We start from the raw sequence: 26,959 nt of genomic DNA on the forward strand, positions 1-26,959 counted from the left end.
AGTCAGAGCTTCAAGAACCACCACGCACAGACGTATGCAAGACATGGGTTTCAGCTGTCGCATTCCTTGTGTCAAGCCACTCTGGACTAAAGACAAAAAGGACTGGACTGCTGCTGAGTGGTCCAAAGTTATGTTCTCTGATGAAAGTACATTTTGCATTTCCTTTGGAAATCAAGGTCCCAGAGTCTGGAGGAAGAGAGGAGAGGCACAGAATCCACGTTGCTTGAAGTCCAGTGTAAAGTTTCCACAGTCAGTGATGGTTTGGGGTGCCATGTCATCTGCTGGTGTTGGTCCACTGTGTTTTCTGAGGTCCAGGGTCAACGCAGCCGTCTACCAGGAAGTTTTAGAGCACTTCATGCTTCCTGCTGCTGACCAACTTTATGGAGATGCAGATTTCATTTTCCAACAGAACTTGGCACCTGCACACAGTGCCAAAGCTACCAGTACCTGGTTTAAGGACCATGGTATCCCTGTTCTTAATTGGCCAGCAAACTCCCCTGACCTTAACCCTATAGAAAATCTATGGGGTATTGTGAAGAGGATGATGCGATGCGCCAGACCCAACAATGCAGAAGAGCTGAAGGCCACTATCAGAGCAACCTGGGCTCTCATAACACCTGAGCAGTGCCACAGACTGATCGACTCCATGCCACGCCGCATTGCTGCCGTAATTCAGGCAAAAGGAGCCCCAACTAAGTATTGAGTGCTGTACATGCTCATACTTTTCATTTGGCCAACATTTCTAAAAATCCTATTTTTGTATTGGTCTTAACTCATATTCTAATTTTCTGAGATACTGACTTTGGGGTTTTCATTAGTTGTCAGTTATAATCATCACAATTAAAAGAAATAAACACTTGAAATATATCAGTATGTGTGTGACGAATGAATATAATATACACATTCACTTTTTGAATAGAATTACTGAACTAAATCAACTTTTTCATGATATTCTAATTATATGACCAGCACCTGTAGCTGATAGCTAAAAGGATTGGATCATCCTTTCTTTGTTTGAAGAACATTCAGTTACTGTAGGTAACTCAGAATTAATTATAATAATTAAATGCTATCCTGTGAACAGAGAGACACGCTGCAGGTGTCTGAGCCAAACGCACCCAGAGAAGGTATATAAGCTCTGGGTTTCTGTCTCAAAGTCACCGTGCTACCTGCTACTGCTGCAAGTTCAACTTTATCTGATCATCACAACAAGGTACGACTCTCATTCCTGCCTTTCATCATAGCAACAGATGTTTTATTCATATCTACAGAAAAGAGTTTACATCTGTTCTTTATCACAATGCCTTGTTTCTGTAAACGTGCTAACTTTCTTTAATCTTCCTCTATCACCAAATAGCGTTGCTGCAGTTTCAATGATTGAAATTGTCATTTTAATTTTTGTATTTTAGTTCACATTTTGTGTAACTCCATTAATAAACTATCATTAATGTACTGCGTCTCTACCCAGATGGCATCAGGTCTTCATTTCATGGTGGTCCTGTGTTTGACCAGTGGACTGTGGACTGGAGCAAATGTAAGTCACACGCACACTAAAACATTTACTTTACAAAGATCTTTGGTTTTATAACATCTTAACTTTTTACATTAAACCAGCCCAACATCATGTTTGTGAACATGATGTTGGTAATTAATGATATTAATAATACAAAACACATTTCAATCAAAACTCAAAATCATGTCGTGTATTTTTTAAACTCTCAGGGTTAAATACTAAAGGTCATTACTTTATGTTTACAGGCAGAGAATGAGACAGCACCAGGTTGGTACTTCTCATAATGGTGGAGGTGAAAGCACTTCTGGTTATTTTCTGGTTAGTCTATAAAAATGATTTTAGGATTGCTCGAGGCAAAGCAGGTCCTATTTGGGAGGCTGTCCATAAAGATTGTGCTGAGGGACACTATTCTCAGACCTCCCTGGCTTTGGACAATTGGAGGCTCTTTACATGATTGTCCTTTTAATCATCTACATTTGTGTTATAGATGAATACGGTAAATGTTGCCCTCCTGGATGGACTCTGTTTTACCAGAACTGTTACATGTTCCACCACGGTGAAATGGACTGGGCTGATGCAGAGGTACGTTTTGAAATTATATCAGTTATATCAGGGCTTTAAATAGACTCTTGCCAACCCTAAATGTGGGTCAAAATTAACTTTGGTGGGTAACATTGTAAAGTTACTAGCCAACTTGGCTGGTGATGAATGAAGTAAACAACACAGCCTCTGTTTGAATCTGTAGGCTGCAGAGATGATGCAATGATAGTGTTGCCAGATTGGTCTGTTTTCCGCCAATATTTGTGGGTGGTTTTGTGTGTTTGGCTTGGAAATCTTTCTCTGGCAACACTGCTTGTTGTATTAATCCTACATTTCCCATCAACACTATGTCGTGACAAATCATTCAGTCATTGGCTATGTGCCCAACGTGGGTGGTATCGATTACGAGCTACGCTGAAAACGGAGAAGGCGCGAAACGAACCAGAGGAGCTGAAATGAAGTAGTAAAGTTAGTTAAGAAAAAACAAAACGTGGCTAGTGGAAAATCTGATTGGCTGGTAGCTTTAGAAAATCAACTAGCTGGTGATCAAAAACGTTCATTTAAAGCCCTGGTTATAACCGACAACCAACCAAAGCCGGCCCGAGGCATAAGCGAACTAAGCGGCTGCTTGGGTCCCCCTGTTTTTTCTCCTTGAACTGTCGTTGCTTTAGCCTTTTATTTCAGTTGAAACCCTGGCAGTGGGAAGCGATCGAGAGAGAAAATAAAAAAATATCAAAACATCATTCTAACCGATGTGCGTATTGGCAACACACGGCTCAAGAAGCCGACAAATAGCTTATATGTAATTCCCTCCTCTTAAAATCTATATCTTTCATAAAGATACCCATCAGTGAATGTTAACGGGGTTGTCGGTCTCTAAATGTTTGAACTTTTATGACCCCTCTCTCTCTCTCTCTGTCTGTCTCTCTCTCTCTCTCTCCTCTCTCTCTCTCTGTCTGTCTCTCTCTCTCTCTTTCTCTCTCTCTCTCTGTCTCTCTCTCTCTCTCTGTGTGTCTCTCTCTCTCTCTCTCTCTCTCTCTCTCTCCTCTCTCTCTCTCTCTGTCTCTCTCTCTCTCTCTCTCTCTCTCTCTCTCTCTGTCTCTCTCTCTCTCTGTCTGTCTGTCTCTCTCTCTCTCTCTCTCTCTCTCCTCTCTCTCTGTGCACCGAGCTCCGCCTGATCTTCTAAGAACGGTGACGCCGTTATCAACCGAGTATTGATTGGTCAGTAGGCGGTGCTTTAACACCGGTTGATCTCTAATCTCCAACTTAACCTGCTCCCGACCAGGTTAGGCGTTCAGCATGAGTTACCACGGCGATTGAACCCGATAACAACTAATCCACCTTCGTGGTACAGAAAACCCCGGGTTGAACCTGAAGTTAGCTCGTTACCGCCAAATCTTGCTTCGTAGTACAGGCCTCAGGTTTTTGTTGGTCAATGAAGCGACCACTTTCCGCTGCCTCAAGATAACAATACGCCCAGAATGCACCTGAACACACCTCCTTGTAAGACCAGCACGCCCAGAATGCACCTGAACACACCTCCCTGTAAGACCAGCACGCCCAGAATGCACCTGAACACACCTCCCTGTAAGACCAGCACGCCCATGGGCCACAGATGGGCGCAGGTGCATTTGCTATTTAAATGACGCGGGCGCTGGACGGGGAATTGACAACTGCGTCGGGCTTTGCGCTGCGCTGGGTGCCAGATAGAGCCCAATAGTCTCTACTGTTTTTTTATAACTCTCCGTCCCCATCCAACTCACTTTATCTATGCATTATTTTTTTCTCACTGTCTTTGGTTGCTCCACACTCTTTCTCCTTCATCAGCATTTCTGCACTATTATCGGTGGAAATCTGGCTTCCCTCCCCACTACAGAGGAGTACACGTTACTCAGAGAGGGGATTCAGCTAGTGACTGGCTCAAACAAAAACACTTGGGTCGGAGGCTACCATGCAGCAAAGGTGAGTCCAACCTTTCTTTACAGCACATGCTGGAACCAGTCTTTGATGAACATAACCGTAACACAACAAACTAAAATGTATAAATTAAGGCTGGATCTGAAACAAACAAAACAAATCTCCATGAAATTCCAAGGCAAATTCCACGCCAGTATACTTCTTTACTTTTTACTTTATTCTTTATTCAGGACACAAAAAAACGGTCCATAGCACAATACAAAACATAGCAAAAGACAGACAAATACAAGGCAAAACACATACAAGAAGAAATGACTCCAACAGTCAGAGTTCCACAATACACAAAGAGTGTTCAGATACCATATAGACTATAACGCCAATGGTTCCACAATCTCAAAGTGAACCTAACCACACTCATTGCAGGTTCACTAGTGTTGCAATTATGCTGTTGAATGACTCCGTTAGTCTACACATACATCTGTACATGAGATTCCTGAGTACAGCAGGACAGGTGGATACATCTCTTACAAACATTTGGCTTGTACTGCTCCATCGTGGCATTTTAAGCAGCAGCCTCATGCCATCATTATACAGTATGCCACATTGAGTTTCTGCATACTGCTTTTTTATAGCGCTGCCACAAGTGGGCAGTATACATTGGGGTGCACAAAGCTTTAAAAAGTGTGGTCTTCACAGACAGTGAACACATACTAAATCTGCGATTCAGCATATTAGCTTGTGGCTATATTAGCTGTTTTTAAATCTGATTCTGCAATGAAGCGTCCTTCAAGATTGGTCCGAAATGTCGAAATCTATAAACGATCTGAGGTTAAAAAAAGCATTGTGAAATATAACACGTTCTCACACCCATCTCGTAAAATATGGACGCTTGGTCAGGTGCCTTTGTCGTTCTTATTGACGCTAAAAGTCGCCTTTAGCGCTATAAGTAAACTCGCTTGGTCGGGACTATTGCCGTCCTTTTTGACGCAGTTATGTTAAGGAAAAGGTCGTGGGTGGGCGTACGGTTCTGTGACGCGGGAAGAACAGGTCGGTTAAAGGAAAAAAATCAACTATAGTTAAGTGTGACAAGCAGGACGTGAACCCCGCTCTCCTGGGTGAAAGTCCCGTGTTTGACCCATCCACCCCCCCAACCAACATCCTTACATACTCCTCTCTAAATCCTCTCTAACTGCTGCTCTCCCCGGTGCGTTACACAAACACGCTGAAAGACGCCTTTTTCGTCGCATCAGACGCTGACAGCCACTGTCCAAACGTCCTTATTTTACGAGTTCGGAGTGAGAACGGGTTGAATATAAAGTCTACTTGATCTACATAGGGGGGGGGGGGGGGTCTTTAAGTGACACTCCCACCATGTTAAAGGCTCTGTAACTTTTTCTTTCAGGAGGGTGTGTGGATGTGGAGTGATGGTTCCAAGTTTGACTTCACAGGATGGGGCAAAGGGGAGCCCAACAACGAGGCAACAGGAAACTGCATGGAGATTAACTATAACGGTAAAAAACTAATTATCTGTTGATAATAGAAAGGAAAAGGATCTTTTGTAACTTCTAATGTGCTGTAACCCGACATCATTAAATGTTGTTTCATTTATACATGGCATTTATTTTTGGTTGTTTCTTTTATCTTTTGAAATGTGCTATCATTTACGCAACAGTGAAGCATTTGATCAGTTTTGGAGAGTGCTGTATAAAGAGAGTTTGACTTGCTTAGTTGAGAAAAGGGAAACAATGTCAAGGTGAAAACTAACTTTTTATTATTGTCCCTTTTTTAAATCTCTGTCTACAGGAGAAGATTATGTCAACGACACAAACTGTGATCAGAAGAAATCTTTCCTCTGTTCCAAACCCCTGTGAAGACGCCCGCCGTGAGCCGACACATCTGTCAGGATGATGTCACATCCCCACTGATGATGTCACTTCTACCAGGACGTTAAGCCTCGATGACGTCACTGCTGGAAGATCTATTGACAGTTCAGATTTGATTTCACTTTGATCAATAAATAAATATATCCTGTTCAGCAATCTGCCTCACTCCTTTATACAACCATCTCAAGGCCATTTTATGCTTTTGTGTTGAATCAACGGCGTACCCACGCAGACCCCTCTGCGTCTACACCGGACCCTACGCCGTAGCCTGCCGTGCACCTCTCGAAAAATGTAACTACATGGCTTGGTAGCGTTGCATTTCCCCCCCCCGACTCATTTCCTGGTTCTCCTTCTCCATCAACATGAAATCAAGGAGAGGGTTAACTTCTCCTGCTCCAGATTTCCCACCGTGGTCAGAAAGAACAGGGGAGACACTTTGTTTCTCTCACTATGACTCTAGAGTCAGTACTCGCTCCGCAGTTATCACTCTGTCACGCTTTCACTGATCCCTCGCTCTACCACACACACACACACACACTCACACACATGCCATCTTGACGTACACACCAGCGCACAGGTATGCAGATGTTCGCTATGAACCTTCAGGGATAAAAAACCTTTCTGCAAAAACACATGTAAGGGGAATTTGTCTGAATTAATTCCCGCGCCTTCTTTCATCGGACTTAAGTTTACCAGAACACAAGGATCAATCTGAGATGAAGAGATCAGTTAAGCAAAGTTTACAGAGTCCAGCATGAGAGTTACAACACAGCTGTGGGTTCACAAAAATAGTCTAAGTTTCCCTAGCAACAGACATGAAGTCAGAGCCCGGTCCACCAGGATCTCGGTTCGAATGAGCTCCGATCTAAGCTTTCCCTCCGTCTTTATTCTCTCCTCACATGGGGGTGTCTTCTAGTTTCTAGACAGATACTGTTATCTTCACAATCACACACGCCAAGGTCGGGGCCTCTGTGTGGTGCAACTTCCTCTCCTAATCTCTTAACTTTAACTGTCTTTTCTGTTTTTCTGCTTATCTGTCTGGTACACAGAGATGTATAGTAACAAAGTAGAACTGGCCTACTAGAATTCCTCACACTACGGAGACTGTAGGTTACAGTGTGTGTAGGTTACAGTGTGTGTAGGTTACAGTGTGTGTAGGTTACAGTGTGTGTAGGTTACAGTGTGTGTAGGTTACGGCTACGTTAGTTGCGTACGCTAATTACGTAAGTTATGTAAGAAATCCCCGAGATGGCGTCGTGTTTCTTTTCATTACGGCGGTCGCCTGTTCAGAAGTCAGAGACGATGTAAGTTTGTACTCTTTCTATTTAGCTATTGTGGCAGCAGATTAAGCTGTTTGAGTCGTTTCAGTCTGTAATGAGTCCTGAATGTTAACTGTTTTACCCGGTGATGTGAAGCTGCTAGTTCATCTTATTTTGAAATAGTGCTTGATTTCTGAGGAGGAAGAAGAAAGGCTTGGCCCAATTGAAAGTTAAGCAAAAAGGTTTAATAAACAACATGATGAAAATGACATGACAGAAAGCAAATGTTACACTGCAGCTAACAGCGGACTGACTCATGCTCCACCTTGATGGAGTCACGTAGAAACAGTCTTGTGACATGACAAAACAATACACTGCAAGCAGCGGACATACAGAAACTGCCTCCTCGTGGGGTCACAGTTTTGCAGTCCTGAATCCTTCTCAGTATTCCAAATTTATCCTAAAGAAGTTGAGGGTGGTTCCTCAAATGACATCTCTCCCTATTTTCTCACGATAAGGTCCCACCTCTGAATTGTCAGGTTACTCCAGGTCAAGACAAAGGTCATTTATCACGGTAGTGCCTATTCTATTCAAGTTTACAGATATGCATATGCCTTTCCTTTGTTCTAATCAAGTCTGGCCCAACAGTGGGTGGCTCTCAAACGGCTGGGGAGCAGTTACCGTTCCTGTGGGGACAATGAGTCTCCTCCAGTATGCTAAATGTCAGACAAGACCTAATCATTCTTTAGAAGCTTGGGTTGAAATGAGGCTCATGTCAAATGTTAAGTCAGTTGATTCAATCTGGCTGTAGGGAACATAATGTACATTTAAACCAGAAGTACATTGTTTTTCATAACATAACCATTGTTTTAACACTTGCTGACTTTCCACTGTTCATTGCACGTTACTAGCTACTGTGTGATACGTTTTTTGGGGCTTTAATTGTTACTGTGCTGGAGAGGATGTTCCATTTTACTTGCACAGTGTGATAATTGTACATTTTATTTCAGTATTTGATAATAAGTGATTAATAACCCACTGTTATATCAGATAGATAGAATAGTTATAACAGCTGTGACATTATTGTACCTTTTTGGGTTTATGTCAGAAACTTCCTTCATGTATCCAGCAATATACAGCTCGTGACTGCCTGTAACGCACCATCTTACTACCAAGTAAAAAGTTGAACTCCACCTGGTGACTGGTGCTCTCTGATAGGAGCCCTGGAGCAGCTGATACACATCATCCAGCATTCACAGGGTTAAAATCCCAACAGTTATAAAAATGTAACGACTCATTCCTTGTACTGCTGCTACAGCCAAAGGAATTGTGAGTGTCCTTTAGGCTAAACATTTGAATTAATATAAACAATATGATATTCAAACTTTTGACTGCTTCCTACATAACACAATACTTGTACTTTCAGTACTTGAGTAATACATTTTAAAATAAACTACTTGCAATACTTAAGTACAAAACATGTTGGAATACTTGAGTACTTCCACTTAAAGAGCACTTCAACTTCTACTCAAGTCACTTTTTTGATAAGAGCACTTGTACTTTTACTCAAGTATGGGTCTCTAGTACTTTATACATGTCTGCTGGTACACAATGCACTCTTATGCCATAAAAGGCTTAAACTATAGTTAAAGGCTTAAGCTTAACCTTCTATGCGTCAGATATTTCGACGTCAACGACTTCCTCAATGACTGCACGCAGCTAATATTCTACACACATATAATATAAATACTTTTTTTTAAAAGACGAGCCAGTGACAGAGGATGAGTCAGTAGTCATGTCCATTTACTGTCATTGCATACACGTTGATACAGAAACGAAAACAACACAAAACTGGGGATGAACAGAGAGAAAAACAAAAAGATACAAACGGCAAAATTCTCTTTCCTTCACCAGAGTTGTTACACAAATAAAAGCTTCTAAATCAAATAAGCAGCTGCACTTTTCTCAAACATTAGATACAATTATTAGCTTTACACACCCTGCCGCACTGTTACTTTAGTTGGCACATCGAGACACAAACGGCAACAAATTCAAAAAAGATAATGAAATCAGTATGAGGTCCTGCTTCTGCTTCGTCACACTCAAATTATATCATTCTCACGATCACAGACGTCGTCTACAACGTAAAAACTAAGAGAAACCTTTAAAGCCCCCCAACATGAGCTGAGTTCACATGTTTAGCTCAATTTGACTCAATTTTATGTTTTGAATGGTACATTGCTTCAACCTTGACTTACTGTAAGTTAAAGACATTGTTTTTTTTATCCACAGACTGACTGACACTTTCTCCTTTAATATCTAAAAATAAACACGAAAAGGATGGAGGAAGTGATATTCTATATTTTTCTTATCGTACACAAATCCCGTAAAAAGATCCAAACCAACAATGAGGGCTTGTAGTTAAAGTATTTAGATTAGGGATGCACTGAATCCAGGATTCGGCTTCGGGTGAATATTGGGCTTTTTGACGAGGTTGGGTTTCTGCTGAACCCTACGCTTGCCCTCTGCGCGCTACGCTGGTCGACGTGATGACGGCGCCATTGATTACAGGAAGGTGTTTACGTAGGTGGAGCTTCAATGCAGCAGGCTGAGAGGAAGTGGAAATGGAACTGGTGAGCAGAAAAAGTGTTGTTTGGCAGTACTTTCAGTCAAAAGAAGGCCATTCAAGTCCAGCTACATGTTCAATCTGCAATGCTGATTAGTCTGGTGGTGGCGAGGACCCTAAACAATACACAACATCACCGCTGTTACAACATCTGGTATGAAACATCTGGAAGAATACGAGCTGAGCATGAAGGAATCTACAGACAGCAGCCAGAATGCAGCAACTTCAGGTACGGCAAAGGGAGGACAGTCACTGTTTACTTCATTAATGTGTTGACTGTGTTCATGGACTGAGGACGGGACGAGGATTCAGCAGAATCTCAACCAGGGGATTCAGGATTCAGCAGAACCCCAAAAATCTGGATTGGGTGCATCCCTAGTTTCGAGCCGGACGAACACCTTGTTGGTTTTGGTCTTTTCATGAAATATGTTGACAGACACTCATAAAAACCATAGAAAACCACCGGCCTTGTGCCTTAGCATTGATTTAACAGACTTTACTGTGTCATTTTAGAAATGTACCGTATCATGATCCAGACTCATGAGTTCCGTCAACTCCAAAAAAAACGTTCAATTCAAATCACAAGCTCACATAATTGCAGCCGTTTGAGATGGGTTTTTTCTTTGGTACCTTATTTTTAATCACAGAGTGTAAAGTCAGACTTCTAGACACATTCTCAGTGAGACCTGCAGCGGGTTTGGGGCGTTTAGAAGAGTCTCCTGAGCTACAAGACGCTGAACACACGTTCCCAGTTTCCACTAGGCTGAAAGAAGAGCCCAATCACGTCTCTGCAACTCAAAAAAAAAACAAAAAAGGAAAAGGAACATACAAGCGTGCAGACACACTAACAGACATACCCAACACATCCTATGTTAAACATTCGCTGGAATTAAAAAAAAAAAAAAAAAAATTACACAAAACTACATGTTTTTTTGTTGTTTTTTTTAGAAAATTACAATTCAGAAATTAAAACTAGTAGAAATATTGAGCGTTCTCAGATTTAGTTAATCATCAGTGTACATAACAGTACTATGGCAGCGAGCGAGGGGGAGGAGACAACTTGTTGTACAACTACAGGGGCAGATACAGGTAGCACTTCACGTTACCTTTATTCCAGTGTGGAAACGTTTTGACTTTAAAGGACAATTCCGGCGCAAAACGAACCTAGGGGTTAATAACAGATGTGTACCCACTCTGTCGCTCTCTGGGACATGTTTTCATGCTAATCCAATGAGTTTGGAGCTTGAAAGACGCTACTGCGGACCGCTGATTAGCTTACAGCGCTAGTATTCGGGGCACAGGGAAAGTAAAAACAAATCGCTATTAATACCACTAAAAAGGCCCAAAATATCACCAAACTTCAACAGTAGCATAATGAGGGTCCCTAAATGTTAACCGAAGCATTGAGAACATTATAAGTGTACAGACAGTTTATTAAAAAGATAGATTTTTTAAAGACAGTCGCGTTCTCGTATACAGACGGCCGCCGTCTTGGAAGCTACTGTCTTTCCAAACTATCTTTTTAATAAACTGTCTGTACACTTACAAAGTTCTCAATGCTTCGGTTAACATTTAGGGACCCTCATCATGCTACCGTGGAAGTTTGGTGATATTTTGAGCCTTTTTAGTGGTATTAATAGCGATTTGTTTTTACTTTCCATGTGCCCCGAATACTAGCGCTGTAAGCGGTCCGCGCTAGCTTGTTTCAAGCTACAAACACATTGGATTAGCATGAAAACATGTCCCAGAGAGCGACAGAGTGGGTACACATCTGTTATTAACCCCTAGGTTCGTTTTGCGCCGGAATTGTCCTTTAACTACAGGAAAACTATTGTACTGACACAAAACTCACAGTACTGTATCCTTTCACTGAGCAGTTAAGTAGCAGATATTGCTGTGTATTTTTGACTAAACACTAGGATTAGGGGTGTCACGATTCAACTTTTGAATTTTAAGGTCACACACAATTCAATATAAACCTTTTTTTTCTCAACAGGGATGGCAATTCTGCAATAAGAGCCACTAGATGGCAGAAGGGTACTTTGTAACAACACTGAGTTTCTCAGATTTTACAAGGTTCAAGTGAATGCACTATTAGTTTAATGAGGTGCACATGAATGCACCATGGAGTCCCGTTGAAAACCACATGCTTTACCTTCGTTGTTTGATTCCATAACTCTCTCACGGGGAAGGCTAAATTTATGTTGCCACGCAGTGACGTCAGGGAAGCAGTTCTTCCAGGCTACCGCTAAGCTAACACTACCCTGTGTCTTTAGCTGCATGCTTCCAGCCAGTAAGCTAACGTTACCCTGTGTGTTTAGCTGCATGCTACCAGCCAGTAAGCCAACGTTACCCTGCATTTTTAGCTGCATGTTACCAGCCCGTCTGTTGTTTTCTTTGGACGTGCGCAAGTAGGCGAGGCTGGTGAGAGAAAAAAAAATACTGCAGGAAACGCTGATCCTGCTTTAGATTTTGAAATTGAGAGCAAAATCGTGACCCCCCTAACTCGGATAAAACCAACGGAAGTGTTACCCTGTTCTACCTCTTCCACACAGTTGGACTGCAGGACGGTCTTTGCCAGAAACAACCTCTGGCTTCTCGCTCTCATACACACCAATGCCTTGTTTTTTTTAAACAGCAGCAACTCTCTGCTTCTGGAAAACATTAAAACCAAATGACTAATGTTCTTATTAATTCCTACACTTTGTTTGTTGCTGTTAAAGTGTTTACTACTTCTACCAGTAACAAGACGGATGTTCAAGACAGCGAGGATAATTTCAGATACAGGCTCTGCTGCACACTGGTCGTACTCATCAGGAGCTAAAGGTTGTTTGTTGGACAAGACCAAGTTTATTGTGTTTCTCCTCCGTCTCTTCTTCCTCTTCTCCCTCTTCTCCCCTGGTTGTGTTTGTGGCTGCCGGCGCGCAGCTGCAGTTGGAGCCTCCCTGCGAGGATCATGGAGGCCGTCACACGCCGACGCAGCATCGGTTCTGGAAGAGATGCTCGACCACCGAGGAGTCGGCCAGCGTGGAGATGTCGCCCAGGTCCCTTTCGTCACAGGCGATTTTGCGGAGCACCCGTCGCATGATCTTGCCTGCGGAGAGCGGAGGGCATTGGTGATGACGCTGCATTTGTGTTTGTTGACATAGTTAGACTAACGCTTTGGCTGCATTGAACGTGCAACGTAAGAGGACTGTTCGCGGAGTATCTATTAACTGGCTACACCTGCGTCGCACACACACGGTGTAGGACTGTGTGATTCACAGGCGAGACGGAGAGGTTTTGCTTTGGGATTGTTGTTACTCTTCAGTTTTTTGGAGCCGGCACAGCGCTGTGAAATGTCCATTTTATTGTCCGCTGTTATCAAATGACGCAGGTGAAGGAATCAAGAAATAAAAACCGAAACTCTCAAAACCAAACTGCCGATACGCTTATTGACTAGGGGTGTGACGAGACGAGATTTTAACACCATTTTAAAGAAAACTTCAATTAAGAAATAGTCTTTACTCAGAGAACCAAGGTAACAATGTAACCAAGCGTTTCACGGCAGCAGTAAACAAGGAAGTAGGCTGCTCTTGTATTGATTCATGACCATTTAAAGACGAGGGGAGAACATTTCTCTTTGTTTAATATCATTAAAAGTAAAGTTAGGTGTGGCCGGGTTGGCTCAGTGGGTAGAGCAGGCGCACATATACTTCGAGGCTTATGCCAAGATGCAGAGGTCCAGGGTTAGAGTCTGACCTGTGACGATTTCCTACATGTCTTCTCCCTCTCTCTGCCCTTTCTCACCAAGCTGTCCTGTCCATTAAAAAAAATAAAATAAAATAAAAAGAGGGAGAGAGCGATCTGCCGAGTTAGCGCCACACTGAACTGCACGCTGCAGTCCGTCTGTGTGTCAGGCGAGAGTGAGAGAGCATCCGTACCCTCTAACGCTCTAACGCTGGGCACTGACGAGTAGGGTTGGGTACCGAAACCTACACAACCGGTAGGAATCGGAGCGGATTAAAACGCAAATTTCGGTTCCACTTAATGTGTCGACTGAAATATTTTCCCCGTCGCTCCGAAACGGACGTAAAAATGACGTGACTTAGGTTTACTTATTGTATATTTAAGTACTTTAAAACGTTAATATATTGTTACATTTAAATCATTTTCAATAAAAAAGAGCCTCTCTTTGATGTCATTCTTCAGTTTTTCAAGAATCGGAATCGTAAAAATCCAAACGGTACCCAACCTCTATCATCGACAGTCATTAAATCATTTCCTGTCTATCGTAGTTTAGAAATATAGACACTGTTTGATCCATTTCTGTTTAAAAGCCTCATGTAAAAAATATAAATAGAAGACTATCCTATTTTTACCATTGTAAAGCAGTTCTCCGCAGTGTGTACGCTCCATTTCCGCTGCTCTCGTGTTCGGTGTCGCCAGTTTCAGTGATTATAGAGGGAGTGTAGTGTTGGAACAGCCGCTCCGCGTACGTTATGTGTGCACTGTGGCCGGCCCGTAACAGGACGACAGATAGTGGATTTTTAAAGGCCGATATAATAACAACTGTTTGGAGCAGAAAAAAGCTGAATCTGCTTAAGTCCAATATCAAGTCATTTGAAAGAACTGTATGGAGTCATTGGGGTGCAATAAAAAGGAATAAATATGTAAAAGAACAAGAAAAAAAAACAGAGATTAATTATAAGCATTATCATTTATTTGATCAGTTGTAACTTTACCAGATCTGGTCTTGGGGAGTCCTGGAGCATTCTGGATGAAGTCTGGTGTAGCGATGGCACCGATCTTCTCCCGCACTGTGAACACCACAAAACAACAAAATCAACTCAGAATCTGACTTCCGTGAAGTGTCACTGAAAACCAGGTATTACTATAGAAATAAAAATGCCTCAAAAGAATAGAGTCTCCCGCCGCCGCATAATGCTCACTTTTTCTTGCCCAAACTTAAGCTCAATGCCCGCTGAAAGGGCCGACAGTGCTCTGTGGCTGGCTCACAGTCACCTATTTTGGGTAACTGAACCACCAACTTCCGCTGACCTGACGGAGCACCATGCCGAGCACCATAGCCGGTGTCGCGGAGCACCATGCGGAGCACAGTAGCCGGTGTCGCGGAGCACCATGCGGAGCACAGTAGCCGGTGTCGCGGAGCACCATGCGGAGCACCACAGCCGGTGTCGCGGAGCACCATGTGGAGCACAGTAGCCAGTGTCACGGAGCTCTGTAGCGACTCAAAACGTCTACTAACTGCCGCTGGTATGACTGAGCTGTTATTACGAGTTACTACGAAGTAGAGCCCGACCAATAAAAGATTTTTAAGGCCGATATCGATACAAATATTTGGTGATTTAAAAATCCGATATTCTGATATATATTTAAAAAGAAAATCCAGAAACTCGTAACAAAACATGAACAGATTTCCCTAACATTAGTTATATATATATATATATATAATAATATATAATAAAGAGTCCTCACAAAAATAATATGATATTGCAGTTTAAAAATAAACATGTTTGTTTTATTGTCAGAACATCAAAATATATTAACGTTATGATAAATAAAATGTATAAAAATACAAACGTACGATATGAAAAATAAAGGGTTAAACACGTGCTGCCAGCAGGGACGCTGTAGAGCGCCCTCTGGTGGACAAACTACGCAACGCCAACACTCACAACATGGTTGAAGGGGGTTTCGTCCGTTTTTATTTTATTTTTTTAAATATTCATTTATCGGCCGTTATAAATGCCGATGGTTTGGAAAATGCCTAATATCGGCTCGCCGATATATCGTTAACAATGGTTAACTGCTTCGATTCTTTCGTGATACATGGGCGCCGATTCAATTTGTATTGCGATTTTGAGATTTTCTTTTCCTTCTTTAGCAAAAACAAAAAGTTGAATAATACATTTTACAGAGACAATATATCAGGAAACACGAGAAGAATGAACGTCACCCGTCAGTCAGTCAGCCTGACATGTATTTCATTCGTAAAGAAGAACATAACGTGGATCTTCTGCATTTTCTGCTATCGCTGTTTTGCTGGAAACGGATATGATTTAGTCTCCGTCAGCGGTACCGTAGAAACAGAACATATTATTATATCATTGGTAGAAACAAAAACAAAAAAACTCAATTCTAGACCATTTAAAAATGGTCACACGCTAAAAAAAGTCACAGTACATATGATTTTGGATTATTTTTCCAACCCCTAGACAAAACTACATAAATTTTGGCAGAAATTGTTGGGAAAACTTTCAATACCATCATATCATATTCATATGTGTACAGTGGGATCAGGAATTACCCTCCTGGTGTCCTCGAGTCAAATGGGACCCTTTTTCAAAAGGTTTTTATATCAGAATTTGGGTTTCTTTCAACCAAAATGTCAAAATAAATAACGGGGATGGATCCATCACGAGTAAAATAAATGATCAGATCACTACTTTTATTGAATTTAGGGGAATTTATTACATTTTATAGCATATGGAGAAAAAAAACATTATGAAAGAATGTCGAAAAGAACAAAAACTTCGAAAGAATCACAGCGAAAATAAAAAAAACATCGGAAAAAGTGAAAAAACTAACTGTAAAAAATGGCAAAACATCGGAAAAAGCGACAAAAAACAAAAGGTTGCATGATCGACGGGAAGACAACACAAGGGTTAATTGTGTAAGTCTTCTTTTTCTTTAATGTATTGGCGTTTCAGTGGAGCCTCTTCCTCCCCGACAAAAATACAATTATAAAACACATTTTAATGCACATAAAGTCTCTACCAACCTTGTTGTTTGAGCTCTGCCTCCAGCATGCGGCTGTACGTCACTCCATCAGTGAGCGTTACGAAGCAGTAGAGGCTTTCTCCTTTCACAGGATGAGGTCTGCCCACCACAGCGGCCTCGGCGACCGCCTCGTGCTCCGCCAGAGCCGACTCCACCTCCGCTGTGCTCAGTAAGTGGCCTGGAAGGAACAGGAGAGCCACAATGGGAGGGTGGGTAAAGGCCTTTTCACAGTCGCCGTTCCCGACCTGTCGCGTGACGTCAAAATGACGTCGATCTCGCTGGCGCGCCAGGATTTAAAGTGCGCGACGATCTATTTCTTTAGGAAGCATGGACCAGGTCTCCCTTGTAAACTTACCGGGTTAAGATGAGCTCTTTTATGGTGAATGAAAGGCTTGATCCGACCAAGTAGCTCATCGAATCGTTGTGCAGACATTCTGAAGTATTCAAAGTGTTTCTCTTCGTCTATCATCCTCATTTGTTTCACGAGGATATTGAACTCACCATATTTATGTCTGGCGTTATTCAAAGGATGAACGTTCCACCTTCTTTTTCTTTGTTTCTTTGCAAGCAGGCTTAAAAGCAGCTGTTCTTCCTCATCCATTGACTCCAGTATCATCTTAGCCACTGTTGACAGTAGGCTCGTTGGAGATGAGCCAGGTCTGCGCATAATTGATCACCGGCGATCGCCGCCCAATGCATGCCGGTTAGATTTGTGTCCGACTTGATCTGACGTCATGCACACGTGGGCAACGATGACCTCACGAGATCAAGGCGGCCACAGTTTTTAAGAGCCAGGCGCCACAGTTGCTCTCCACCAACTGCAAGACCCAGGCGGACTCAGAGCATGCTGGGAAACGCCGGCCTCTCAGCTAATCTAACAGCTGATTGGTTCACAATTGACTCAACATGATGACGTTTTATGTAAACTTTGTATTGATTTTGATTTGGAGGGATTTTAACTGCTATTTGTCTGATTTAAAGGCTGATGTGTGGCTGATAGTGACGTTTAGAAGTCAGAGAGACTAAATCTGTTCAGATTACGGATCATCTACAGTGTGTTGTTAATTAAAATCAGCATCAGATCGCATGTAGAGCATGTTAACAGCCACTCTGTCATAATAAAAACAACTGGAGACTATGTAGGAGCTGATATATGGGTCTGATAACATTTTATTAAATCGGAATCAGACCACGGTGTTTCTGTCACTTCCTGTTCAGCCTGAAAGCTGCTGGAATCGGCTGGAAACTGTCCGACTTGACAGCAGATTTTTGTCACCGCTCCCGCCTGCTCGTCCACTTTACAGGCGAGGCGCAGTTCATCTCCAACGAGCCTATTGATTGACGTCAATGCTGCTGCCAGTTCTGCCATTGTTTACCTTTTTCTTCTTCTTCTAGTCAGTACAAAGAGCAAAGTCGGCAGCCTTTCCTCATTAGCGCCACCTCTGTTCAGGAGAAGACTGCAACTAGTGTCGCGACCACCGCGCGGGTACAAACAGTTACGGCGCTCCCATGACGTCACATTGGCACACGACAAGTCGGGAATGGCGAGTATAATGAATGTTTGACAAGTCGGGAATGGAAATCTTCAGTTTAGTTTAGTTTATTTCCATCACATAGATACACAACATCACATAAATGCTAAAAAAAACGCGTGACATTAATCCATACCGTGTCATCTTAACTCGTTCATAATCAATACTGACCTTAAAGGTTATTACACATAGCCTTTTTACATTCTATTTTATTTCTATTTTGTGGTTAGGCCCCTCAGAATCTTATCAATCTTATTCAATGTATTATTATTAATTTCTGTATGTTCTACACATATTACATATTACCACACAAATTATGTGCGGAAGACAAAATAAACAAAACGCATTCCCATTCATATACACATTGCTATTCATGCCTCACTTTTATTTTACAGTCTGGAACCATCCTATCTTTAATTTATATTATTTGCATTGTTCCGGTATATAGGAGCCACATGTTTCTCCTGTATGTTTATGGTCTCATTTATATTATTCATTGATGACTATATTATGCACTGATATTGTAGGTGGTGGGCGGAAATGATAACAGTCTGTTTGCTTCGCCTGTTCACCTGGTTTTGGGCTTTGACAGAGAGGGGGTGAGACTGGGAGCGAACACTTTCTGTTGACCGCAAGCACGCACTTATTCGCATCACAAAGTCACTTTACATTTGGTAACCGCAGTACTAGTTGTGTTGTACGTGTGGAGGAATAAATGATTGAAATTGGATCTTCAGCGCGTCACAGCGTGTTCTTCATCTTTCAGGGTTTAGTACCTCGTGGCTGCACTTTTTTTGGACTGCCTACAGCCGCGACATTGAACACAAGAGGCGAGAATATATCACGGTAGTCCCACTCGAAGCTGAGGCATTGTAACCCCGATTCTCCACCGGGCGCGTCTGTGCTGCGTTCCGGTTTAGCTCTGTCCCCGACCACGCGCCATCCCACACCGGGAACGCCTCCGAAGCGGAGCGTCTTGCTGCCCGTCTCGCAGATTATATTGTCTCTGCGTTGTACTTTACAGAACAATCCCTTGTTTATTAAGCTAGTATCTAGCTGCCCATACATGGAATACCATACCCACAGAACTAAGGAACATCACATCTATCAAATCCTTCTCCAAATCCATAAAACATTGGTTATTGACTAATCAAATATGCTGCCATAATACAGAATAATGTTTGTCTTCATCGCTGTAGTAGTGTCTCTGTGTGTGCTTATGTGTTGTTGATGCGTCCAAATGTGTGTCTTTAACTTGTGTCTACTGTGTATGATACTTGTGTTATGTTTTTTATCATGCCATCAACCTGCCAGTGGTCATGATCTGGAATAGTGGTTGTGTCATTTTACTTGTCTATGTCTTTATGTCTTTTTTGTTGTATGTGTTGTATTGTTTTAAGCCATCAACCTGCTAGGGACTGCAGGTGAAAATTAGCCTATATGGCTTAATCTGGCACATTTACTGTACATGTTGTACTCATGTTGATTAATGTACGTTGAATTTCTCCCATCTAGCGGTGAAATTGTATATGACAACCAACTGAATATTACTTTCTAGCCCCTCCCATTCTGATCGCGTTTTAAGTCCTATAGTGGCCGAACCCAAAATGATCTTTTAGTATCTCCATCGTTTACACGCAGCTGTTCTAGCCACTCCAATATTAACTTTGGTCTTACTTTGCCTGTCGCGTTGTCGTTTTAATTCTCTTTCTCGCTTCCCTGGCGAGTAATCTCCCCCTGGCATTCGTCACGGTGCCAATAGGTGTTAGAGGGCGAAAGGCGGAGTTAATGGTTTGGTTAATGTATTATAAAGATGGCGGTATGTCTCTCTTTGGTTAATGTATCATAAAGATGGAGGTATGTCCCTCTTTGGTTAATGTATTATAAAGATGGAGGTATGTCTCTCTTTGGTTAATGTATTATAAAGATGGAGGTATGTCCCTCTTTGGTTAATGTATCATAAAGATGGAGGTATGTCCCTCTTTGGTTAATGTATTATAAAGATGGAGGTATGTCCCTCTTTGGTTAATGTATCATAAAGATGGAGGTATGTCCCTCTTTGGTTAATGTATTATAAAGATGGAGGTATGTCCCTCTTTGGTTAATGTATTATAAAGATGGAGGTATGTCCCTCTTTGGTTAATGTATTATAAAGATGGAGGTATGTCCCTCTTTGGTTAATGTATCATAAAGATGGAGGTATGTCCCTCTTTGGTTAATGTATCATAAAGATGGAGGCGCTACATGGCGGCGGTCATTCAAGCGACTCCCTCATCTGTATTCTGAATGATACTGAATGTCAGATTATACGCTTACCAGAATACTTTGACTAGTTGGTGGAAGTAATTATACATGAATGAGTACATGTTTGTGAAAGAACAAAGAGGTTTTTGCTAAGAATCAACTCAAAACATTACACAATGTAGGTTTAAAAAAAGAAATCTAAAAATCTACCTTGCACTCCTACAGTTAAACTGTTTTCTGGCGTTGTGTTTATAAAAAAAGACCAACAGACACACACCAAAGCAAAGGTTTATCCTAATTCAGGTGATCTAAATCAGACAGGCTCAGCGGTCGGTCTTACCGGAGACGTTGAGCATGTCGTCTATCCTCCCCGTTATCCAATAGTAGCCATCCTTGTCTCTACGGCAACCTAAACATAAAAGAAGTTAAGTTCAAACAAGTGACTGTAGTTTCACTGGGAGGTGATGGGAGTTCTTTCAAACTTAAAATAAAGAATAATAGACCATAAATCGTGTGTACAAACATAACAAATATTCAAAGAAAGTAAACAATAATAGTCGATATTATGAGATAATTAGATGAAATGTGAATTAACGTGACATAAGTACAAGAAGCAGTCTAAAGATGTTGGAAACAGATATAGATAAAGTGATAAATACAACGAATAGCATATGAAGGAAACAAAGAACTAAACAAAAGGAGATGGGGTGTCTCTCACCGTCTCCCGTGACGTAGTATCCAGGAAACTTCTTGAAGTAGGTGGTTTCAAACCTCTGCTGGTTTCCGTACACCGTCCTCATCACGCCGGGCCACGGCTGTTTGAACACCTGTTGGAACGCAGAAGATGGAGACAGAGATCAACATGCACAACCAATCCACTATCAGCGGCGTTCAAGCCGCTCCCTGCTGGTCGTAGATATAGATACCCTAACGTCAGAACCAACCGAGCAAAAAAACTCATTCATTCCCATGGCAATAACCCAATTAAATAAGACGTGGGGAGGGGCATGACTGGAGGAGGAATATACGGGAAGTACTGTGCAGTAGTTTCATTTATTTATGACATTAGGGAAGTGCAACATACTTTTTTTTTTTACGATTATTTTTTGGGGGCTTTTCCCTTTATTAGAAAGTGGATAGATATGAAAGGGGGAGAGAGATGGGGAATGACACGCAGCAAAGGGCAGCAGGTGAACGTTCTTACTGGGTGAGCTAGAGGCCGCCCCAACATACTCCTTTTTACTGTATTCTATTTATTGATGTGTGTTATATATATATAAACTTTATTTCAGAGCCAGGGGGATCCATATCACAATAAAAAACACACAGAGTATAACATAAAATACAAAACCTTCCACAATGTTCAGTGTCTGACATACAAACATGTTCGCCAATGGTTCCACAGTCTGGAAGAAAATCTGACAGAACTGCGTACAGGGTTAGCCAAAACAGTGATCAAGTCATTTTTTGACTCAGATACCCTACACATAAATGTATACATCAGGTTACGTAAAACAGCAGAGCAGGTATGTACCCCGACACTGACAAACATATGGCTTGCACTGGAGCTTCTTGGAGCTCTCAGCAGCAGCCTCATGCTGTCATTATCATGTGTATATTATGTGTTAGATAAATAGTGCTGGAGATGTCTGGTTCAATGTTTGTGTCGTGGATTATGTGTCGATATGCCTGTACTGTGCAACAAATTGCCTCTCGGGGACATTCACGTTTTCTAAGTCTAAGTCTAAGGGTTTCTGCAGGTTTTAACAAGTCTATGTTAAGACTTTTTAAGACCTTTATGAATGAAATGTAAGACCTATATCACGACATGAAAGTACAACGCAACGCAGAGTCACAAACGTACTTGCAAAGTAAATAAATGTATTCAAAATTGAATAGAAGCGACAGAGTAATAGTGATCTGTACATATACAGCGAATTATATTCGGACAAGCGAAAGAAAGAACTACAACACCTAAAACTAAACACAAAACACACTAAACACAACTAAAAATCATTAGAGGTAGTGTTACACGGACGTAGGGAAATTAAGACCTGTTCAGTTAGGTTATTTAAGACTTAGAACACCACACTTCAGCTGATTTAAGGCTGAAATTTTAGCTTTTTTTTACACTTTTTAAGACCCTGCGGAAACCCTGATACACATAGGAGCCAGTTGTTGTTTCAGGTGTTGAGACTTTGGCTGTTGTTTCCTGTATGTACATTGGGTGTCGCTGTGGTATTACCGGGGGCAAGGTTATAAAGGTAAGCTCCACGTCGTTGTCGGCAGGTGTTTGGCCCGGAAGGGCAAATGGCTTTTGACCGCTATCGCTGTGACACTGGGCGCTGTGATGCTGGAGCACATTGACGCCAAAAACCTTTGTTCAAAATGCTATTTTTTATCGTTTATGGATTTAAAGCTATAGTGCGTAGTTTCTGTCTCCCCCATGAGGATTTCTAAGCGCGTCCACATGAAACAAGCCTTCCGTGATCACGCACGTGACATTGTTGACTATCAGCCTTTAAGGTACTTCAGGTAATGTCTACATTTTGGCCCCTCATAGCAGTTTGAAAAAGACATGGAGGACAGCCCCAGGACGTTACAAAAGCCCACAAATACACAAGAGTTAAAGTATTCATCATCCTTTCTCTAAATTATGGGTAAATGTGGCTGCCAAATAGCCCTGAGGGGGGTTTGGGGAGGTTCTCCCCCAAGAACATGCACCGCATTCATCAATCACCTACTCGTCAGTCACCTCTGGAATGATGCAGGTTGCACCCACACAGATCGAAGTGCTGCCCCCAGATGGTGCGCTGGTCAAATTGCAGTTGAAAAAACTAAACGGATGACGAGTCGGACTAGGTCCCACATGAAATGTAAGACCTCCTTATCGTTAATTCCAGATTTCAAGACGTTTCAAGACCTTTTAAGGACCCGCGGGGAGCCTGGTCATAAAGAGGGAAACACAGGAATACCAGTTCAGATCATTTCCTTTCTAAAGATGATGATGAATATGATCCTAACCAGGTATCCTTCACTCGCTCCCTCCAGCTCCTCTCCCGACTCATTCAAGACGGCCGGCACCACTCCGAAGAACGGGAACGTCTGGAGGACAGAGGAAAGGAAGATCACAAATGTGTGTTTTTATGCATTTTGTTCAATGAAAATTGTGTATTTATTGTCCTATATTTTACAGGGTTTCTGCAGGTTTCACTAAGTCAAAATTAAGACCTTTTTAAGACCTTTATTACAACATCAACTGAGCCCTAAACTCAGTTTTTTTCAAGCCAAGTATCGCTAAACTTGCACTTCCCCATAGCTGAAGAATAAAATCCCTTTTTTATGTCTGTGGTACAATCCGAAAGAGACTCGCACCAATAACACAAAGCTGATTGGCTGCAGTAGAAGTTGCACGTTGGTCTCATTTGAAGTCGTAATACAGTGAATTATATATATATAAAGAACTACAACACCAGTGAATAATAATAATAATAAAAAAGAGCCTTAGAGGTAGCGTTGCATGGACGTAGGAAAATGAAGACCTATTTATAATTATTTATATAGACCTAGAACACAATGCTTCAGCGAATTTAAGACTTTTTAAGATTTTGAAATTTTAGAGCTTAATGTGGTTTTTAATAGCTTGTATGTCTACTTTTTATTAATTATTCTATCCCTGTTACAGTTCAAATATCTGTAAAACACTCTGATTTATATATTTATTTATATATATATATATATATATATATATATATATATATATATATATATATATTTCTCCATCATTTACTCACAGCTGATCCCGGTTTCATGGGTGTGGCTGCAGGTAGAGGAGTCAACACATGTCCACCCTGAACAGACAGAAAACATCCAGTTAGAAATATTTTTTATCCACCATGGTGTGAGTAAACTGTCTCCAGCAGGGGCCAGCAGAGCCTGCAGTCTGCAATCACTGCTTCAGAGTGTGTGTGAGTGTGTGTGTGTGTGTGTTATTTTGGCAAAACAAGTTATAAAGATTGAAGGGAATGCTGTCCTTTCTGTAAATCTGTAACATTTATAGATATGAATGTTAAAGGGTAATTTCTGGGGAGTTTCTACCTGGACCCTACTGCCCCATGCATTGGTGTCTAAGTGACTAATGTGAACAAAGATCTTTGAAATTGGTCCAGTGGGCTCCTGGGTAGCTCGCCTGGTGGGGCGCGAGCCCATTTATAGAGGTTTGCTCCTCGACGCGGCGGCTGCTGCTGGTTCAGCTCCGACCTGCTGCCCTTTGCTGCATGTCGTTCCTCCTCTCTCTCCCCTGTCATGTCTTCAGCTGTCTTATAAAAAAAAATAAAAATAAAGGCCTAAAATGCCCAAAAAATAATCTTAAAAAAGAAGAAGAAAGAAATTGGTCCAGTATAACCCTATAGGACAAATGTGCCTCGTAAGTTTCTGTACACTAAAAGTTCTGTTGTTGCGGCTGACAGACTCAGATTATTATTCTAAGTGTCTGACTACATTATGGAAAGGATCCCTACAGAGATAGACCTTTTAGTTAAAGAGTAAGATCCTTTTTATTTAACCAGAAACAGCTCAGAAATCGTTAACGCCAAACCCACCAGACTCCATTTAAACAAACAGGACTTTTAGCGTGTATGAAACCAGCTTATCTCCACATGTAAATGGGTGAATTAAGGGTTTATTTCAACCAAACCAGAGTGGAGATTGTTGGAACAGTGGACAGACGAACCAAGACGGCTTTTGGTAGTTTTATTTTGTTTCTGTCGACTTTCAATGAAGTGTGTTTTACGATTATAAAATTATTGCTTATTTACATGGAGTCTGGTGGGTTTGGCGATAGAGACTTTGGGGCTGTTTCATGTTAAACAAAAATGATATTTCTCCTTAACATAAAGGTCTATCTCTGTAGGGATCCTTTCCATAATGTTGTCAGACACTTGGAATAATAATCTGAGCCTGTCAGTGGCAAAAACAGAACTTTTAGTGGGTGGAAACTGTAACTTACATTGTAGCTTGGTTTGTCTTGCTTGATACTGGACCAACTTCCAAGACTGTTACTTCCAACAGTCACTTAGACACAAAAACATAGAAAAATAGGGTCCAGGTTGGAACCCAAGTTCCCTTTACTACAACTCGACTACAGGATGCCCCTCAGTGGATTTCGGATAACTCACAGTTTCTGTCTGCCAAAAGGTGTCGACAATTGGACATCTCTTCTCTCCCACCACACTGTAGTACCACTGCCAGGCCTCGGGGTTGATGGGCTCTCCCACCGTCCCCAAAACCTTCAGAGAATCTCGCTTATACCTGCAGAGAAGAAGTGATTCACCACAGAAACCATTAAAAATTCCTCCCTTGCATAAAAAACAAACAAAACATACAACAGTAATGACTAGCTTCACTGTCTAGAAGTTAGCTTGTGATGGTGAGCGATGACTCACTTCTGCACCGGCTCTCTGCCGTACTTCATCAGCAGCCTGATGGCGGTCGGAGCTGTGTAGAACTTGGTTACGTGATATTTGTCCACAATCTCCCACATACGGCTCACATCCGGGTAGGTAGGCAGGCCCTCAAACTGAGACACACACACACACACACACACACACACACACACACACACACACACACACAGACACACACAGAGATACACAGACACACAGAGAGACACACACATACACACACAGAGATACACAGACACACACAGAGACACACACACACACACACACACACACACACACACACACACACACACACACAGAGACACACAGAGATACACAGACACACAGACAGACACACAGACAGACACACAAAGCAAAGAGATTTTGACATGACTTTTCAGACTTGGTTTTAAAGGCTGTCTGTGAGGGTCTGTGGCCCTAGATTTTGCGTTGTGCTCGCTCCGTTGACACTAGACGGCGGCTCTTCAGCCGATTGATGAGTTGAATCGATGTCGGAGCACGAGAAGAGAAACGGGAGACACAAACAAAAAAGACCCAGATGGCTTTTCTTGTTTTTCGTCTTCATCTCATCTGATCATTTTAATCAGGGTTCAACGTTAAGGGTTTTTTCACTTGAAAAATTAAACCATGTAAACCTATTCTGGTCCAACCTCTAAATACAGTTATGAACCTGAAAATGAGCATAATAGGAGCACTTTAAGCAATTATGTAATCAATTAGAAACTGTCAATATGATCCCCAGTAACAGAGAGTCAGAGAGTGTTGTGGGCGGGACATTAAGTCAGACTCAGTGGTGAGAGAAACCGGAGCAGAGGGACAGACACAGAGCTGGAGCTATTTGATCAGCTTTATCGCTTATCAGGCAAATAGAACGCCGATACAGATCATCTGCATCTGCCAAAAACCCGCCCCGATAATCAGACCTAATGAGCCGGCACTCACCAGGACGCTGGTGGCCCCGTTAGCCAGCGGGCCGTAGGTGATGTAGGAGTGTCCGGTGATCCAACCGATGTCTGCCGTGCACCAGTACACGTCGTCGGGCTGGTAGTCAAACACCAGTTTGAAGGTGACGGCAGTGTAGAGCATGTAGCCGCTCAGAGTGTGGAGAACGCCCTGCAGACCCGAGGGGAGAGGGTTTACTTTAGTTTATTTCGATCACATACGTAGATACACAACATCACATACATAAATAATAAATGG

At 42.0% G+C, this 26,959-nt stretch overlaps 2 protein-coding genes across 4 annotated transcripts in view; one reads left to right on the forward strand and one right to left on the reverse strand.

The window, feature by feature from the left end:
• The first annotated feature begins 1,106 nt into the window (after nt 1-1,106).
• Nucleotides 1,107-6,009, forward strand: LOC144520440 (galactose-specific lectin nattectin-like). The gene is made up of 7 exons (XM_078254146.1): nt 1,107-1,213; nt 1,469-1,534; nt 1,759-1,780; nt 2,001-2,095; nt 3,881-4,015; nt 5,373-5,481; nt 5,774-6,009. Exons 2-7 carry the CDS (start codon nt 1,469-1,471, stop codon nt 5,839-5,841), a joined length of 495 nt encoding a protein of 164 aa, XP_078110272.1. The 5' UTR covers nt 1,107-1,213; the 3' UTR covers nt 5,842-6,009.
• A 2,886-nt stretch (nt 6,010-8,895) lies between these two features.
• Nucleotides 8,896-26,959, reverse strand: part of LOC144520439 (acetyl-coenzyme A synthetase, cytoplasmic-like) — a 47,863-nt gene continuing 29,799 nt past the window's right edge. For all 3 annotated transcript variants that reach the window (XM_078254145.1, XM_078254144.1, XM_078254143.1), the window contains 10 exons: nt 26,702-26,872; nt 25,742-25,875; nt 25,475-25,607; nt 24,092-24,148; nt 23,322-23,402; nt 21,016-21,124; nt 20,638-20,706; nt 16,523-16,699; nt 14,463-14,537; nt 8,896-12,832 (listed from right to left, as the gene is read on the reverse strand). In XM_078254145.1, coding sequence (XP_078110271.1) covers nt 12,705-12,832; nt 14,463-14,537; nt 16,523-16,699; nt 20,638-20,706; nt 21,016-21,124; nt 23,322-23,402; nt 24,092-24,148; nt 25,475-25,607; nt 25,742-25,875; nt 26,702-26,872 — 1,134 coding nt within the window. In that variant the 3' untranslated portion in view covers nt 8,896-12,704. The remainder of the gene's footprint in view (nt 12,833-14,462; nt 14,538-16,522; nt 16,700-20,637; nt 20,707-21,015; nt 21,125-23,321; nt 23,403-24,091; nt 24,149-25,474; nt 25,608-25,741; nt 25,876-26,701; nt 26,873-26,959) is intronic.

The sequence above is a fragment of the Sander vitreus genome, chromosome 7 (assembly GCF_031162955.1).
Source record: "Sander vitreus isolate 19-12246 chromosome 7, sanVit1, whole genome shotgun sequence".
Classification (NCBI taxonomy): Eukaryota; Metazoa; Chordata; class Actinopteri; order Perciformes; family Percidae; genus Sander; species Sander vitreus.